The 19,152-nt window shown below is 44.2% G+C and overlaps 1 protein-coding gene across 1 annotated transcript; it reads left to right on the top strand.

Moving 5' to 3' along the window:
- The first annotated feature begins 8,811 nt into the window (after nucleotides 1-8,811).
- Nucleotides 8,812-18,576, top strand: Pla2g10 (phospholipase A2 group X). The gene is made up of 3 exons (XM_051181464.1): nucleotides 8,812-9,021; nucleotides 10,385-10,491; nucleotides 18,355-18,576. Exons 1-3 carry the CDS (start codon nucleotides 8,849-8,851, stop codon nucleotides 18,495-18,497), a joined length of 423 nt encoding a protein of 140 aa, XP_051037421.1. The 5' UTR covers nucleotides 8,812-8,848; the 3' UTR covers nucleotides 18,498-18,576.
- Nucleotides 18,577-19,152: the final 576 nt, after the last annotated feature.

The raw sequence follows: 19,152 nt of genomic DNA, 5'->3' as shown, positions 1-19,152 counted from the left end.
ACTCCCTGTGTTGAAAACCAAACAAGCAAACCAAAAGATTTCTTTCCAATATCCCATGTCCACAAAAGGCTAACAGCTTAGCCTTCTGTGGCAAAAGGAATGATATAACCAGCCACTTGTTGGCCCTAAAGGTTCTGCTGAAAAGTGACCTAGGCTCCTTTCCCAGATTGTTTAGTGAAATTATAAATATTGTCAAGGATAAGACATGCAGGCCACTCAAACATCAAGAAAAAAAATGTTTTTACTCATGTAGCCCAGGTTAGCTTCATAACTCAATATTATGTAGCCAAGACCTGAGCTTCTATTCTTCCAGCTTCAGCCTGAAGCATGCTGGGATTACAGACACACACCTTTGCTGTCAATATCCAGCTGTTCTATCACTATTCTCTCTATATATCTATCTATCTATCTATCTATCTATCTATCTATCTATCTATCTCTATCTCCCTTCTCTCTCCCTTTCCCCTATCTCCCCCATCTGTCTCTCTCTCCTGTCTCTCTCTTACACGTGTGAGCACATACACATACACACACACCTTTTTGCTTTTTCCAATGCTATAGCTCTCTACCATTGCGCCACAATAATTATAATCAGAAAATACAATTCTTTCCTATTCAAGCAAATACTTCCTGGTAGGAATCTTTATGCCTAATTTGTCCACCAGGGGGAAGCCTGTACTACCACTCTAGAAATTCCCTTTGTCTAGTACCAGGCCCTTTATCTAGCCATGCCTCTGTCCTTGCATGTCTTTGATTCCTGGTCTCACTACATTCCAGTCTCTCTGGAAAGTTCCTCTCAGATACCTGGCTTGGGAATTTTTCTTTGTGCCCTGGGGGGGGGGGGGGGGGGTGAGAAATTGGAATAATTCTGTCCCTGAGCTTGTGTTCTCTCTATCTCAGCCACTTTCAGTCCTGGCTCTGACCATGAGGGCTTTAACTAGATTCCTCAGCTTTTCTCTCTGACTTGTTCCCCACCAGTCAACCATCAACCAAAGAGAGGCAGGAGCATAAAGTAAATGTTTCTTCTATTTGTCCTCTAACTGGGTGCTCACGATAAGGTTTCTAGATGAACCTGTGGGAGACCTGTGTTGAGTCTGAGCTGTGGTCACCCATAGCCAGAATTTGTTATTGTGTTCCTGCTTCCCTTTGTGGTCCATACTCCAGTCCCTGAACACACTTTACAAATTGTCCACCTGTTCCAGCAGGGCCCAGGCTCTGCTTTTAGGAAATGATAGGACACCCAGTCTGAGATCCAGAGGTTCACATCCTGGACACCTAAATTCTTTGCTATTCTGTCATTTCCCTGCTCACATCTTCACATCCCTTATGTCTTCGTGTCTGTCTTCCCAGTCTGCTGAGATCACCTGGGAACAAAACTGCACCTGGTCCTCTGTTGTACCCTAGTACAGGGACTGCCCTTGAGGACATGGTCTGCTCTGTGGACTCAGTGAATGAATAATGGAGGAACTGAATAATGGTTCTTTTCTTTCTTTAGTAATAGGTGTTGAACCTACAGCCTCAAATACACTAAGAACATTCACAGAGCTGCATCTCTAGCTCCCTCTCTCTTTTTCCTTAAATCCCTTGCCTCTGGGTTGGGAAAGGATGCCTGGCCTTGAGCTCACTCTGGAGCCTAGACTGTCCTTGAACTTGTCATACTGTCTCAGCCTCCCAAGCAGCTACAGGCCTACATCACCTGATTTGATTCTTCTAACATTTATTTAGCTGAGGAATTGAGGGACATGGTACATTCGTCTGTGGAGGGGGGTGGGTCTCTACTTCAAGCATGTGGTTCCTGGAATCAAATTCTGGTCCTAAGCCTTGGCAGCAAGTACCCTAACCCACTGAGCCATCTTGCTAGCTCTTGGCTTTCTGAGAAAAGCTTTTATTCAGCAGCTTAGGATGGCTGAGAACTCACTTATAGTCTAGTCTGGCCTCAAACTCAATAACAGTCCTGTTACCTCTGCCTTCCAAGAACCCAATGTCTTTTCTATAAAGCAAAAGTAAGAAGTGAGAAAGAACTCCTGTGGGAGGGGCTCCAAGAGAGCAGCATCCTCCATAAAGGTGCTTGGGGAACTTCACCATAACTGGGCAGGAGCCCTTCCCTGTTCTGAACTTCTAGTATTGTCCAGGCAGGATTTTAATTTCAAAGCAATGCCCTCCTGGAGTAGGTGGCTACAAGTGTTGGGGTCATGAGAGCCCTTGCCCCTTCCTAATGGTGTTGTATACTATACTATGTGAGAAAGCTTTTACTGAGTGGTGACCAAGGGCCAGGCAGATCAGTGATGACCACATAAGAAGCATGAGACCAGACTGTGGCCTGATGCTCACACTCCACTGGGGAGACCATTACCAATTGGGTGGATAAGGAATGAAGGCTGGCCCCTGTAAATTATTATAGCAGGGGCAAAGGGAGGTTGGGTACTATGTATAATGAGTTCTTGTCACAGTTTTAAATTAAATTAATTAATACTTAATATTTTAAAATGTATTATAATACATATGTATAAGTAAGGCATCTAGAGGTCAGAGGACAACTCAGTTATCTCCTTCCATCTTTACCTGGGTTCTAGGGCTCAAGCTTAAGTCTCCAGACCCTGGAGCCACCCCACCAATCCTTTGGCTTCTAAGTTCACAGATCCTCAGTGTCTTTCTGTGAAAGTGAAGTGGTTGGGGGCCTAGGCTAAAACCTATGTTGTGCTGGGTGTTGGTGGTGCATGCCTTTAATCCCAGCACTTTGGAGGCAGAAGCAGGTGAATATCTGTGAGTTAAGAGGCCAGCCTGGTCTACAGAGTGAGTTCCAGGACAACCAGAGAAACCTTGTCTCAATAAATAAATAAATAAATAAATAAATAAATAAAAGCAAACAATAACAACTATTTTACCCAGGACTTGGAACACCCGGGACACCCAAACAAAACCACCACAGAGCCAAGTACTGATGAAAATACAGGGGTTTATTAAGAACTAACTCAAGTTCAGGCCAGTGGGTAAGAGGAGAGGCCAAACCGGCCAGGGAGTGGGCTTATAAAGGAAACAACTCTCAAGCTAGGGGTGTGTAAGCCTTGACATTGTTTTCTGATTGGTTCAGGGGGGATGCTTCCTGGGTTGATTGGCCTTAGGGTTAAGTAAGCATTTGGAAATTTCCATTAGAGCATCTAGTGACCTATTGGGATAACAGGTGACCATGATAAGATGTCTGTTTCCTCTGTGTCAGGCTGATTCAGCAGGATGTGGGGGCCCTGGAGCAACTTTTAACTATTTGGTTTTTTTTTTTTTTTTTTTTTTCAGAAACTGGGTTCAGGGTCCAGTCAACAGCTTCTCAAGATGGTGTCTAGCCTAAAATGGAGTGAATCTTGCCTTCTGGTGTCTGGCCTCTCACAACAACAAAAATAAAATGTGTGTTGTGAGCCTTCAAATTCAGGGAAACTCGATTTCACTTTGTCATTTACTTTTCACTTAAAAACAATTGGAGGGGGGAGTGAGGTAGGAAAGAGAAGAGGGGAGATGGGGAGGGAGGAGGAGAACATGAGGGATCAGGAAGGCCGAGTTGGGGGAAGGACAGAGAAGGAGAACAAGGAAAGAGATATCTTGATACAGCTTAGTGAGAACTATGACACTAGGGAAATGTCCAGGAATCCACAAGGATGACCCCAACTAAGAATCTAAGCAATAACAGAGAGGCTACCTTAAATGTCCTTCCTCTGTAATGATATTGATGACTATCTTAAATGCCATCATAGAGCTTTCATCCAATAGGTGATGGATCAGAAACAGACACCCACAGCTAAACACCGAGCAGAACTCCTGGAATCCAGTTGTAGAGAGGGAGGAGTGATGAGCACAGGGAAACCCATAGAAACAGCTGACTCGAGTAAGTGGGAGCTCAGGGATTCCAGACCGACAGCTGGAGAACCAAACTAGGCTTCCTGAATATGGGTGTTCCTTGGAGGCCTGGGGCCGCTGGCAGTGGAACCAGTGTTTATCCCTAGTGCATGAACAGGCTTTTAGAGCCCATTCCCTATGGAGGCATACTCGCTCAGCCTGGATACATGAGGGAAGGCCTAGATCCTGCCCAAATGATGTGATTAATGATCTCCCATGGGAGGCCTCGCCCTTTCTGAGGAGTGGATGGGGGGGTGGGGTGGGGAGAGTGGAAGGACAAGAGGACAACTGGGATTGGTATGTAAAATAAGATTGTTTTTAATTTAAACAAAGAAATTAAAAAAAAAGGAAATGGCTCACAAACAAAACTGGCTTGACAGTGACAACAGATATGCTAATATGTGAGTAGGGGTTCCACTGAGTCCTGCCACCAAGACCAAGAATACAGGCAACTAACAGCCTAATTAGCCTTTCCCAGGAATGAACCTTATTGATAATTCAATACAAAGTTGTCAGCTCTGAAACCATACATACATACATACATACATACATACATACATACATACATACATCAAAAACAAAAACACCCAGCAGGTTACACTTCTAAATTTGTGAAGACATATACATACACACATATATGTATGTAAGTAATAAACAAAAAGAGGCTATCAGTTTGAGATGGGGGTTGAGATGAGGGTATGGGAGGAACTGGGGGGGGATTCTAGGAGGGGTTGGAGGAAGAAAACAAGTGGGAAAGTGAGGTAATCACAGTCTTAGTAAGAAGGGATTAGAAAATCACATACATTGTCTATATTGTGCCATGCATTTATTCACATATTTTTCTCTATAGTTTATAAAAATAATAAAACTACAGGGCTTATTCATCTGAATTCTTATCTCCTCACCCATCTGTGATTAGAAAGACATAGATGATAAAAGGAAATGATACCTCTACTTTACTCACAATGCTGTTGTTCAGGTTTCTGAGTATGATTTCTTCCTATTTACCTCCACCATTAAAGAAATTTTCTCGGGCTGGAGGGATAGCTCAGCCATTAAAGGCTAGGCTCACATCCAAAAAAGGAATTTCCTCAATGTTCAAATTTTTTTCTTTTTCTTTTCTTTTCTTTTTTCTTTTTCTTCTTTTTTTTGGGGGGGGGGAAGGGGCTAGAGATATTATTTATCTTTACTAGAATTTGTTCATAAGGTAAAGACAGGGTGTTTCTCAAGGTTTCACTCAATCAGGTATGAAACCCAAACAACAAAAATTGGTGGCCAGAGGTGGCATATGTTTTTAATCCCAGCACTTGGGAGGCAGAGGCAGGTGGATCTCTGTGAGTTAGAGGCCACCTTGGTCTACAGAGTGAATTCCAGGACAGACTCCATAGTTACCGAAATCCCGCCTCAAAAAACAAAAAAACAACAACAAAAAAACATACAAACAAAACCACAAACAAAAACCCACTTTCCTAGAATGCTTGGTCTACAAAATGAGCTCCAGGAAGGAAAAAAAAAAAAAACAAAACAAAACAAAAAAAAAAAAAAAAAGGTGTTAGCATCGGGGCAAAAAGCAATGTGTCTAATTACCATTTCTTTTCAGTATAGAGCATCTGTTGAGTCTACCTTCTTCCTTCCTCCAGAAGGAAACCATCCAACAAATAAGAAGCTTGAAGCAGACCTACATGGGATAGGTAGTCTTCTGCCCCCTCCATTCCTGTCTTTTTTTTTTTCTCCTCCATTCCTCCTCACTCCCCATCTCCTCTCCAAGACTGCCAAGTCCAGGTTGGTTCAGAATTCCTCACATCCTTTTGCCCTAGCTTCCCAGTTCACCACCACCAGTGCCCCAGCCCTATCTTTTACCAGAAATGGCTGCATGACTTTGAGCAACCTTTGAGTACCTCAGTTTCTCACTTTGTGGTGGTATCAGTGAGTAGGCTATAGAGTGTTAATTGCAATTGCCCCCTCGGGAGTACAATTCTTGTGTTGTAAAAATGCTAAAGTAAATGAGCATTGCCAGTGCTCTTCAACATCAACACTGCATCTTTTCACTCCATTTAGGGATCCTTGGGCCTGACCCCCTTTTGGTCTTAGAACTCTGTTTGTTGTCTGGATCCCTTTGGGGGACCAATCTGCAGAAGTCAGGGACAGACACTCCCCATGGCTCCAGGTGATGGACCACTCCCTTTGACTCCACCCACAGAGAGAAGGTAAGATAGGGGGTGGGGTTGGAGGTAAGGGTCAGCAGGATTGCTGAGTATATTAGCCCTTCTGGTCAGTCCCATGCCTGCCACCCTCCTATGTGTAGGCTACCTCTGTATAGGTGAATAATGCCGCTGCTGCTGCTGCTGTTGCTGGTAGGACCTGGATACCGATGCAGTGAAGGTGAGTGACCACCTAGGTGAGTGATGACTGGCTTCCTCCAGTCTGGGTCAGATTCCATACCTCCTCGTTTTTTTTCTCATTGCCACCAACTCAACAATCCTTACAGTATTAGAAGCTTTAAAATCCCCAGTCCTGTCTTCAGATGCCCCACACACCTACCTTCCCAGACACTCAGGAACCCTGTCTCTGATTCCTTCCAGGGTCCTCCACTCAGGCATTCCATTCAGAAACTCAAGGGGTAGGGGATATCAGAGTCCTCCCTCCATAATTGTTACTGGGGTCCTCTCCAGCAGCCTGGAGCTCCCAGCCCCTAAGCTTGAGTCCTCTGAACTGGCAATAACTTCCCCTTCCTGTGAGGTTTGAGGCAAGACTTCCAGGCAGGACCCTGTGGGTGGAAGGATTAGGGATAGGATTTAGACTCCGGTGGGTGGGGTTTCTCTTGGTGAACCCCTAATCCTGGGTGGGGTACAGTAAGACATACAGGTACAGAGCCAGCCCTGGACTTATCTGAGTGCAGGTGTGAGGTTTCTGCTCTGGAACAAAATCACCCAGATTGTCATCGCAGATGCCACAGTTGTTCCAAGCAGCAGCACTGGGTAATACAGAGCGGGGATGCCCAGGATAACTCACACTGGGTGTATACCAGCATTAAGTCCTTGGGCTTGTACAATGCCGTGTGGGTCCTGGCATTGCCAGAGGAGGCTGCCCACAGGTAGACAGAGCAAACAGACCCCAGCCTGACCTGCCCCACCTATGTTGGCACAAAGGGAGTGTTTTCTTTGGTTCCAAACACAGTGCTGTTTTCTGTTCCTGGCCTGGGCCCTTTATGGACTGTTCCAGCCTCTGTGATAGCAGAGAGTGGTTGGGGTAGAGTGGAGAGAGCTGTGTAGATGGTTTCAAGGTACTGTGTTGGGAGTGCTTAGGCTAGGAGTGTCTCACCTGGGCTTGGTGGCTCCTGAGGTCAGCAGACCTTTCCTAGAAGCCTTTCTGTATGCCAGCGTATTGAGAGCCATGTGAGTCAGAGAGCTGTTCTGAAAGAAAATCCAAACTAGAAGGGCACCCCCATAAACAGGCAGCACTTGTAGAAAAAGGTTGTGGTGAGCTGGCTGAAGAGGAGGCAGGAGCTATAGTGATAAGCTTGACTGGAAGGATAGTTGAGCTCTGGAGAGGTAAGAAGGCTTAGGGGTCAAACTTTGAATCTCCACAGGGGTATAGTGGAACTGAGAGCTTTACCCCAAATCCATGGGAACCATGGAAGCCTCAAGGCTATTGGAAGGCTTATCATCCAGAAAGGAAAGTATAGCCTAAGCTGACATCAAACTTATATCTAATCAAAGATAACGTTCACTTCTGATCTTCCTGCCTCCACCTTGAAGTGCTGGGGATACACGCATACATGTCTTCTTCATATGATGCTGGATATGGAACCCAGTGTACGCCAGACAAGCACTCTACCATCTGAGCTAGAGGCCCAGTTTCTCTAAACTCAGCTTTTCTCTAAACTCAGTTTTCTTCTTATCTGAGCCACCTTGAAAACCCCCTCCCAGAGTCTACTGTGGTGCTTGAGAGAAAACATGATTGGATTTAAGTTCAGTGTGGAGCCCTTAAGTAAGTCATTATGATGGAAACATCTAAGTAACAGATGAGAGTCATGGCAGCCCAGGGCCAGGCTCCACTGTCTTACATCCTGGAGTGTTGGGAGGAAAAGGTGGGGTGGCTGTAATCTCTCAGCAAACAGACTTGTGAGTTTGGTCCTGCTCTCTTGCCAGTGTTCCCCAGGCCTGACATCTTGCAGTCCCCCTTCCTTGCTGTCACTACACACAAGTGAAAAACTACCAGTGTTGAGCCAGAGCCTTAGCTCCAGTGCTGTGAGCTGTGGGAGCATGAAGGCTACCTTTCACAGCTGATCTCATTTTAAATGCAGGGTTTACTGTTACACCTGTTGAGTGCTACAGGTGCTAGAGGTGCACCAGGACCCCAAGAAATGGCTGGACTTAGGCTAAGGAAGGAAGCTAAACTTGAGGTGAAAATAAAAGCTGATACATAGCCAAAGTGAATGGGGGAGAATAGAGAGGCTCAGAGACTAGGAACCCCCAGAAAAGCCCTCCTTTGTGCAAGAATGCTATTCAGCTTACCTCTTATGAAAAAAAAAAGCGCCTAGCATGATAAATATTTAACACCCAGCTTATATTCTGACTACGTCTGAAGTTCACAGGGACAGAGCCATGAGATTCAGGGTATTCTAGGGGAAAAGGTCAGCCTGTGCAAAATCCAGTGGTGTGATCTCTCCTACATTATGGTCTACAACTCACTTTTCTACTCAGAGTGCCTTAAAGATCTGGATTGTAATTGAATTTGTGATGTGTAGGGTACCATGAATGCCTTGTCTAACTTTATTCTGTGAATTGATGCCACTTTATCCTGCACTATGGAAATGAGGAATGAAAGCACAAACAGATCTGTAATTTGTTCAAGGGCACACGCCTAGACATTGGGATCAAACCCAGACAAATCAAAACATCTAGGTCCTTCTCAGGCTAGTGTTCTTCACTAGGGATAGGGAAACTCTGGCCTTGAACCTATGACTTTTGTTTACCCCTCAGCAACCAGGAGGTCACATGTGTACAAGCGTGGGCTCCTGGAACTGGCAGGGACCTTGGATTGTGTTGGTCCTCGATCACCAATAGCCTATATGAACTATGGCTGTTACTGTGGCCTGGGTGGCCAAGGAAAGCCACGTGATGCCATTGACTGGTGAGTGTACACTGGGGTCCAGAGTACAAGATCTCCCAACTCCTAAGACAACCAACGCTTATGAGGAAAAACCCCAAACTGAAGTCAGGTTTGACCAGGAAGATCCCAGAACCTAGTATTACCCTACAGAGGGGTTCCTAGTTTCTGAGCTCAGTAGGGAGACATCTTGGTACCAGTTAACTTTAACCTTGGTTGTGGACTGATGACATTACCTAGTAACAACATAAAGCTATCTAGTCTGTAGTTCTCCAAGAATCCTTAACAGTACCTTTTCACAGACAAGGAACTCAAGCCACAGAACCATCAAATTGCTTATTGGGCCAGCACAGAGCACAGTGAATACCCTGTGAAAAGTCTGTTCTGTGCATGCTAAGAGCCAAGTTCTTCCTGGGACATCTTACTCACTGTCATGATTCTACTCAGGAAGCAGCAGCAGCAGACTCCCAGAGACTCAGACACTAGCTCGATGCTACAAAGCTAATGAAGCATGCAGTGTAGAATGTGGCTACCTCCTCCCCAGCTGGAGACAGAAACGCCATGGCTTGTCTCTAAATCTTGGGTGCATCTGATGACAGCTATGTATTCCTTCACTCCAACTGGTTCTCACACCATGTCTTCAGAGGTGTCTCTGCAATTCCCACTCCCAGAAAGCCTCTCCAGAAGCTTACCTGAAGCTGCCACTTCCTCTGGACTCCTGGAGTCCCTCTGGCTAACCCACATCCCTTAGCACACGTCATGTAGCTGATTTGCCTCCCCAAAGGCAGGGTTGGAGTTGAATGGTGAATCCTTAGCCAGGTGTTGACAGGTACAGGGAAGGTGTGGAGGTTTACTGATGGTCTATTATATGTCAGAGTAGCTGGCCCTGGAGTACACTGTGAGGAAAAGAAACAATAGGGTTCCACAGAGTTCCAGTCTTAGGACAAATAGTATGAGGTTTATAATGAGAACTCATAATTAACCTGCTTAGAGGAAAGGGAAATACTTTTATGACAGGGTGTGACAAGAGATATTCCTAGCCTGAGGGGAAAGAAGAAAGAATGACCACTTCTGGGTGGAATCTGATGCCTTGGGCCAGACCTAATGGCCAAGAAGGCTGTTGGATTGTCAAGGCAGAAAGCACAACCTGGACTCTGAAAGAAAGGGAAGCTCAGAGTTACAAGGAGGCAGGCAGGGGTAGGATCCAGTTAGGTCAAGGAGTAAGGCTGGTAGAATTCTTCCTCAGGATTGGTTTTGTGAGAGACAGAATGCCCATCAGAGGTCATGAGTTCCTTGAGGATCTTTGTTAGCCCTGATCAGATGGGGAGTCCAATAGAGTTCCCTCTTTCATGCAGCTATTGGTCTACCCACTCTGCACCCCCCCCAGGTGCTGCCATCATCATGATTGCTGTTACTCTCGAGCTCAGAAGACTGGCTGCAGCCCCAAGATAGACCGCTACCCATGGAAATGCATCGACCACCACATCCAGTGTGGTGAGTGCTCCACACCATGTACTCTGACTTCCCCAAGTGTCCCCTGGGTATCCTGCATGATCCAAAAGGCACTGCTTTCTGCTCTCTATAGACCACCTGATGATAGTGTTGCCTAAAGAGTAACCTTTCACACATGCTTGTGTTAGGTAAGGAGTGGCCTTTCAGACATGATAGTGTTACCTAAGGAGTGACCTTTCATACCAAGCCCTTGAAATACACATACACATATTTCTCCAGTGTCTGGACAAAAAGAAGGAGAGAAATGACACTAGGTGTAAATAACCTAAAAGTCCATCAGGAGAGAACTGGGTAGACATGCTCATGATGTATCCAAACTGTAGAATATGCTTCAACCTGAAGAAAGAAACATACATTTGAGTCTCTTAAACAACAATAACAGCAACAAAAGTCAAACAAACAAACCAAAAGAAACTTCAAGAAAAATCGTGAACCACAGAGCTGGTGAGACTATGCAATTGTCCTTTTCTTCTGAGATGTTGAGGACATGTCTGACTAGAACTTTTCTCCCCTGCCCCTGCTGAGGCTTGCCCTCTCCTGCCTCAGCCTGCCAACTGTTAGGGTTACAAGCACACTCCACCTAGGGAGAAGTGAATTGTTTGCCTTTAAGGCACTGGGTAATCTGGAGTATAGCTCAGGGTGGAGCACTTGTCCAGCTATAGGAGCCCTGGGCTCCAGTACTAGGGCTCAGTGGTGCCCTTCTACAGACTGGGGGTAGGGACAGAGTTGGGGCATTGAGATTCAGTTGTCTGGATAGCTGCAAACCAAGTAGGCACCAGGCTTCTTCCCATTCTTTCTTTTTCTATTTTTGACAGTACTAGACCTGGGCCTCAAACATGCTAAACAAGTGCCCTTCACTGAGCCACGCAGCCCTATTTCTCTCCTTTTTCTTTTTTCTTTCTTTCTTTCTTTCTTTCTTTCTTCCTTCCTTCCTTTCTTTCTTTTTCCTTTCCTTTTTGTTTTTTTCTGAGACAGGGTTTCTCTGTACTGGAACTTACTCAGTAGACCAGGTTGGTCTCAAACTCACTGAGATCTACCTGCCTCTGCCTCCTAAGTGCTGGTGTTAAAAAGTGTGCATTACCACTGCCTAGATACATTTGCTTTTTTTCTAATAAAACATCAACACTGTGTTTTAATGTGCTTCTTGGCTGTTTTTGTATCATTTGGAGACATGCTCATTTGAGGATTTCATACAGGTCTCAGACAGTCCATGTGTCCAGAAATATCAGACTTTGCCCACCCACCTCAAGCTGAACCATAGGAGGATTTCAGGTGGTTAGATAAAAGCCAGCATTCCTCAGGAACTCGTAAAACAGGTTTTCTGTCCACCAAAATTAGTCACTTCCCTTGCCTCTGACAAAAGGTATATATGACTCTCCACTGACATAAATTTATGGTAGCTATGAGCATATTAAAGCCCATGGTAAAAGTCCCTAGTCTAAACATCTCAACGCCCCACCTAGAACCCTGGACCTTCTCACCTCTTCTCCTATCCTAAACTCTCAGGCCTGCTCCAATGTGTACAGGGTTCCCTCCTAGCAGCTGCTTATCCTCCTTATATCCCACCATTCTCTCTCCTTTTCTTTTTCTTTCTTTCTTTCTTTCTTTCTTTTTTTTTTTTTTTTTTTTTTTTTTTTTTTTTGTTAAAGATTTATTTATTATGTATAGTGTTCTGCCTGCATGTGTGCCTGCAGGGCAGAAGAAGGCACCAGAACTCATTATAGATGGTTTTAAGCCACCATGTGGTTGTTGGGAATTTAACCCAGGATGTTTGGAAGAGCAGCCAGTATTCTTAACCTCTGAGCCATCTCTCCAGCCCTCTCTCCTTTCCCTATTCTTTACTGTTATCTCTTTTGCTACCTCCATTTTTCTCCCCCACTCGCTCACCTTCATTGCAGATAGCTCTGGCCATGTCAGTGTTTTGGGCTTTTTTTTTTTTTTTAAACTCTCTGTCTGGACTCTTATTCCAGATGCCTCTGGACATTGTCTTTCTCTTATCCACAATAAAAATCTTCCCCCAAATGAAGTGGCCATTTCAGCATTTTCCTTACTGAGCCTCTTTCAATAGGATTGTCTTTTTTGCTGTTGTTTTTTGTTTTATGTTTTAAATTCTCAACCCTTCTTGTGGCTGCAGCTTCTATTTTGTGGGTTGTCCTCCTTTTCATGATAACATCCTTGGTACAAATGTTTTCCTTTTAGTTGACATCCTGGTCATCTATTTTCTTGTTGCCCATGGATTTGATGCTTTAAGAATCCATTGAGAAACACAGCACAACAAAGTTTTGCCCGTCTGTTTCCTTCTAATAGTTTGAGATTGATGGCAGTGATCCACTTGGAGTTAACTTTCATACAAACAGTAGAGTAGGTCTGACTTCATTCTTTGCCATACTGTGATATAACTGTCTCAGCACCGTTTGCTGAAAAGGCATTCTTCCTCTCTTGGATAACATCAGTACCTTTGTTGAAAATCACTTGACCGGATGGGTGATAGCTGCATCACACTGAGCTGTTGACAACTTATCTGAGCTGCAGTTTCCTTACCTGAAAAGTTCAGTGTTGCAGAGGTAAAAAAAGTGTTCAGAATGTACGTGTGTGTGTGTGTGTGTGTGTGTGTGTGTGTGTGTGTGTGTGTGTTTTCCCTCTTCCTGTCCCTCCTTCTGACTCCCCACTAAAACCCCAGCTTCTAGACACTGCTCTGGGGGCAAAAAGGAACATAATGGGAGGGTGGGTTTAACACTCACTGCTCTTGGCCCTGTCTCCCTAGAAAGAAGGCAGAACTAGTAGTATACAGTTGGGATGGACTAGAGGGCTCAGTGGGTAAAGGTGCTTGCTGCCAAGCCTGATGACCTCAACTTGATGCATGGGTTCGACATAGTAGCAGAATGAAAAACCAAAGTGTGCTATAGTGAATCCACCCCTCACCCATCCCCACCAAAGAAAATGATCCCTTCAAAACCAAAATAAATGTAAAAGAAAACCTTAAAGATTTATATGTTTATATATGTGAGTACTCTACTTGCACGTATGCCTATATGACAGAAGAGGGCATCAGATCCCACTATAGATAGTTGTGAGCTACCATGTAGTTGCTGGGAATTGAACTCAGGACCTCTAGAAGAGCAGCCAATGCTCTGAGCCATTTCTCCAGCTCTAAAATAATTGTTTTAAAGAATAAAGCTGAATCATTGTGGAAATGTTACATCATTTTTACATGTCTTGTATATGCAAGGCAAGCACTGTCCTCCAACTGAACTATATCCTGTTTAATTTGTGTTGAGGAAACTGAAGCCCAGGGGTAAGAAGTGACTTGTCCCTGAACTACTAGCATGGGCAAAGAGGTGAAGTAAGATTTTGTGAAGAAATAGATCTTATAGCTTTCTCACCCTTCCCTTCAATTTGCATGTTCTCCTCAGTTACACCCATGTGGGAATGGTGTCCATGGAATGTTTACCGCTATGTTTGCTGTTGGAGTCTGTTTGTTTTCAGAGCTCTTTTCCCTGAGCCACACAGAAAAATCCAAAGTGTCTGTCATGCATTTTCAACAAAAATATTCTGTTATTCTGTTTAGAGATATTCTGAACATAGTTGTTTATTTAATTACGAGTTTGGCCTATTTTCCATTTATGGCCCTGACAAAGATATTTAAAATTTTTCTGTCTATAATAATATTTACTAGCAGGCTTGAATTAATTTTTTTTTTTTTTGGTTTTTCAAAAACAGGGTTTTTCTGTGTAGTCTTGTTTGTCCTGGAACTCAATCTGTAGACCAGTAGAGACCCTGTGCCTTTACCTCTCCACTGCTGGAGAGGTAAATGTGCACCACTACTGCCTGGATCAAGCTTTAAATCTAAACCATGGGAGCTAGTTTTCCTGGCCTTGACTGGCCTTGAACTTTCCAAACTTCTCAGCCTCTGGATTGCTGGGATTACAAGGGGTTACCAGTGGCCTTGTTCTTGAATTTTTATTCTTTCAACAGTGAGATTTCCCCTGGAGTTCAGGCTACAGAGCAATGAGCCTATCTTACTGCTGAAGGCCTTTCTTGCCCAGGGAAAAGACCTTTCTTAGGTTGGAATCCTGGGTGACTCCTTCCCAGCTTTGTAACTTTGGCTAAGTAATTCCTTTGAGCCTCATTTTTCTAGTCAGTAAAATGGGAATAATAAAACATTGTTGTGGTCTGTCAAGGTGTATTAGTGGTTAAATGTGCCTGACAACTTGGGTTCAATCCCCAGGACCCACATAGTGAAAGAAAACTGATTTCTGTAAACTGCCCCCTGACCTCCATAATCCCTCTGTGATACATATACATAAACACAAAAAACAAATTAGAAATATAATAAAACAATTTTAAAATGAGAAACTTGGAAAAAACTAGTTGTGGGTTTGTATGAACACTGGAAATAATGTAGGAATCTAGTTTATTCTGTCTTGTCTGTCCCTCCCTTTCTCTGTCCTGTGTATATGAGTACACATGCCATAGTGTGTGTAGTCAGAGGACAACTTGCAGGAGTCAGTTCTCCTCTTCCACCATGTGAGTCCTAGGGATCGAACTCAGGTTGCCAGGCTTGGCAGCAAGCATCTCTACCCATAGAGCCTTCTTACTAGCCCCCAGATGCTTTAAAAAAGAAAGATTTAGGCTGGGCAGTGATGGCACACTCCTTTAATCCCAGCCTCTGCCTCCCAAATGCTGAGATTAAAGGCATATACCACCACAACCTGGTTTATAAACGGTCTTTTTTTTTTTCCCATGCCTGTAACCTGTAAGTATGTCTGTGTGAGGTTGTCTGATCCCCTGGAACTGGAGTTGTGAGCTGCCATGTGGGTGCTGAGAGTTGAACTCAGGTCTGCTAGAAAAAACAGCCAGTGCTCTTAATCACTGATTTTTTTTAATTTATTTATTTATCTGGGTAGTGGTAGCCCATATCTACATACCTTAATCCCAGCACTGGGGAGTGAGGAGGCAGAGGCAGGAGGATCTCTGTGAGTTCGAGGCCAGCCTGGTCTACAAAGCTACACAAAGAAAACCTGTCTGGGGGGTGAGGGGGTGGGTATTTATTTAGTGTGTAGTGTTCTGCCTCCATATGTGCCTGCAGACCAGAAGAGGGCACCGGATACATTACAGATGGCTGTGAGCCACCATGTGGTTGCTGAAAATTGAACTCAGGATGTTCAGAAGAGCATTCAGAGCTCTTAACCACTGAGCCATCTCCAAGCTATCTAAATTAAAGTTACTACTATTGTTATGTTGAAATATTATGACCCAAACCACTTGGGGAGGAAAGGGTTTATTTGGCTTACATTACCACATCACTTCATCACAGAAGGAAGCCAGGGCAGGCACTAAAACAGGTCAAAAACCTGGAGGCAGGAGCTGATGCAGAGGCCATGGAGGAGTGCTGTTTACTGGCTTGCTTCCCCTGGCTTGCTTCCCTTTTTTGGGGGGGAGTGAGGGGGTTGTTTGTTTTGTTTTTGTTTTGTTTTGTTTTTCCTTTCACAACAAGCTTCCAGGTCAGACAGAAGCAACATAGAGACACAGCAGTGCATCATGGGAGTACTTTTTTTTTTTTTTTTTTTGACAATGTCTCTATGCATCCCTAACTCTCCTGGAACTCACTCTGTAGACTAGGCTGGCCTTGAACTCATAGAGATCTACCTGCCTCTGCCTCCCAAATGCTGGGATTAAAGATGTGAGCCACTACATTGTATGAACATAAACGTCTGTAGTGTTTTATCCAGCCCTGTTAGCACATGGTGCCTTACTGTGAGCTCTGACAAGCTTGGTAGCTCTTTCCTTTTTATTTACCTACCTTTTTATTTACAGCCCACTTGTGTGATCCACTCTTGTCTACAGCTTTCCTCGGTAAAGGCATGGTCTCCACTGCAGCTTCCTTGCAGCTTTACAAATTACCTTCAGAGCTGCTTACAGAAATGATGACCCTACCCCACCCTTTCTGGCTTCCTGACCTTTCTTTTGATGTGGAGCTGGAGGTCAGGTTTGGGTCCCCTGTAGATGTAGTCAGTGCACATTTTTAACCAAAAAGCCACCTCTGCAACTCCAGCACCTGACACTCTTTAATGGTGCTAATTTCTTTCAAATGATAACAACCTGGCTGCAAAGACCACGGTAATTATAAGCATTTGCATACTGTGTAATGGAGTGTTTACAATTGTTGTGTCAATGACCCCCTGGAGTTGTTATGCACCAGGAGGGGACCAGATTACTTGTTGTAAGGGATAACATGATAAAAATATTTTATTGAGACAGGGTCCCACTGTATAGTCCTACCTGGCCTGGAACTTGTTATGTTGGCCCCGTAGATTAGGCTGGCTTTAAACTCACAGTGATCCACCTGCCTCTGCCTCCCAAGTCCTGGAATCAAAGGCATATGCTACCACACCCAACTAAAAGATAAATTTATTATGTGTGTGAGTATCTGCATGTGAGTGTATATGCCTGGGGAAGTCAGAAAAGGGTTTTCAATACCTTCAAACTGGAGTCCCAACATCTTCTTGGAGGCAATTCTTCACGTAACTCAGGTTGGTCTCACTATGTAGCTAAGGATGACCTTCAATTCCTGATCCTCCTTCTTTGATCCACCTTCCACATGCTGGAATTACAGGTATACTTTATCATGCCTTTTTATGTGCATAATTAAATGCACATGAAGTGAGGCATGGTGGTACATACCTGTAATCCCAGGACTTGGGAAGCTGAGGCAGAATGTTTGCTTTGAATTTGAAGTCAGTTTCAGCTACATAGTGAGTTGGAAGTCAATCAGGGCCATATAGTTCCTTCCTTCACTCTTTTGGTGGTCCTGGGAATCAAACCCAGGGTCTCTTGCATGCTAAGCAAATGTTTGGTCCTAGTCTTCAGGAGGACTGGAGAAAGGAGACAGAGAGCAGAGTTGGGAGTCAATAGAGCTTGAGTACATATTCATTGCCAAGCCTCTAATAGACACTTCATTTTAATTTTATTCCTTTTATGTGTATGTGTGTTTGCTTGTGTGAATGTATGCCACATGGGTTCATGTACCAAGGTGGCAAGATCCCCTGCAGTTGGATTCACAGAAAGTTGCAAGCCATCTGACATGGGTTCTGGGAACTTACTTGGGTCCTTTAGAAGAACAGCAAGAGCCATCTCTCCAGCCCAAACTTTTATTGAGTCCTGGTCTCATGCAGCTTCAGCTGGCTTCAAATTTGTTAGGTAGTCAAGGATCACCTTGACTTTCAGATCCTGCTTCCACCACCCAAGTGCTGGGATAACATGAGTGTCAGTTTTGATGCTGGAGATAGAACCTAGAGTGTTGGCATGCTAAGCAATCATGCTGGCAGCTCAGGGCATCCCCAGCCCTGGGATGGCACTGTGTGGCCTATCTCACACTGGATGTGTAATAGTCATACAAAGTGGAGAATGATCTCATTCTGTTTGCTTACTTTTTTGGGGGGGTGGTGGCAGGAACAGAATCTAGGGTTTCATTCAAGCTAGGCAAGTACTTGCCCTCAGCAGTGCTCCTGATATAAAGTTTAGACAAGGTCACAGGACTAAGGCAAGAACTGCAAACCTAGGTAGGCCTGATAGTTGCCAGGCACCCAGTCTTATTTCAATGGATTCCTAAAGTGAAACAGAATAGTATTGACACAGAAGAGAAGCCAGAAGCTCATTCATTTGACAAGCTAAGTCACTTTCTTGTATAAGCTGGCTGTCATTGCTGCTTCTTAGAGCAGTCTTATCCATGTGTCACATAAGTGCAAATTATAACATGTTCTGCCTCCAGATTTACTGACTTCCCTGGGATTTATTCTCAGTATCTGTAAGTCTCTGCTCTAACCTCAGTTTCCCTTCTTCCAGGACCCACAGAGAACAAATGTCAAGAATTCCTGTGCAAGTGTGATAAGGAGCTTGCATACTGCCTTGCAGGGACAGAGTACCACCTGAAATACCTCTTCTACCCCTCGGTTTTATGTGAAAAGGACTCACCCAAGTGCCACTGATAGGCTGGTCTTAAAATGTCCATTTGCCCAAGGAAATGAAGTTTGATTTCAGTAAAGAACAACAGCATTCAATTTCTGCAGGAGGTAGTATATGCCAAGCGATAAAACCTTGTGTTTGCTTTGTCCCTCTGTTCAGGAACTGGGGCCTGTGAGCCTGTGTAATTGCTAGGTTGATGAAAGCTGAGAGTTCTGGGCCAGTTTTCTCCAACTACCACTGTGTTGGACTAGTGTCAGCTCTGAAGCTGTGCTATCTTCTAACCTGCTGGTGGTTCACTGGGGATGAGTTCCTGCTTGTAGACTGTGGTAATAAGATTGCTGCATGATACACTGAGGAACTGTTACTGTAATAAAAACATCCCCTACCTTTCTCCATCTTTAACAAGTAAAATTTATTTCCTGAAAACTGGGTGTGGTGGCACACACATGCAGTATTCTGCTGGGAGACTAAGGCTGAAAGGTCACCTGAATCCAGGAGCCTGGGTAAGACAGAAGCCCTTGCATTAAAAAAAAAAAAAAACTATTTTCTGGGCTGGTGATAAAACTGTGTGTTAAAGTGTTTGTGTAGCATGCCTGATGTTTTAAGTTTGATTTCCAACACCTCAAGAAAAAAATTGTAAGAAAAGAAAATGTAGAGCAATAAATAGAGTACAAAAAA

This window comes from Phodopus roborovskii, unplaced genomic scaffold (genome assembly GCF_943737965.1).
Source record: "Phodopus roborovskii unplaced genomic scaffold, PHOROB, whole genome shotgun sequence".
In the NCBI taxonomy this organism is placed as follows: Eukaryota; Metazoa; Chordata; class Mammalia; order Rodentia; family Cricetidae; genus Phodopus; species Phodopus roborovskii.
Note: the sequence above shows the minus strand (reverse complement) of the source record. Positions and strands in the feature narration are given on the sequence as shown.

Excerpts from the sequence above, each read along its gene's own strand:
- Pla2g10 (XM_051181464.1), top strand. The coding sequence starts at position 8,849 with ATGACTTTTGTTTACCCCTCAGCAACCAGGAGGTCACATGTGTACAAG. Across the intron at positions 9,022-10,384 it reads CCACGTGATGCCATTGACTG|GTGCTGCCATCATCATGATT; the intron begins GTGAGTGTACAC and ends CACCCCCCCCAG. Across the intron at positions 10,492-18,354 it reads CGACCACCACATCCAGTGTG|GACCCACAGAGAACAAATGT; the intron begins GTGAGTGCTCCA and ends CCCTTCTTCCAG.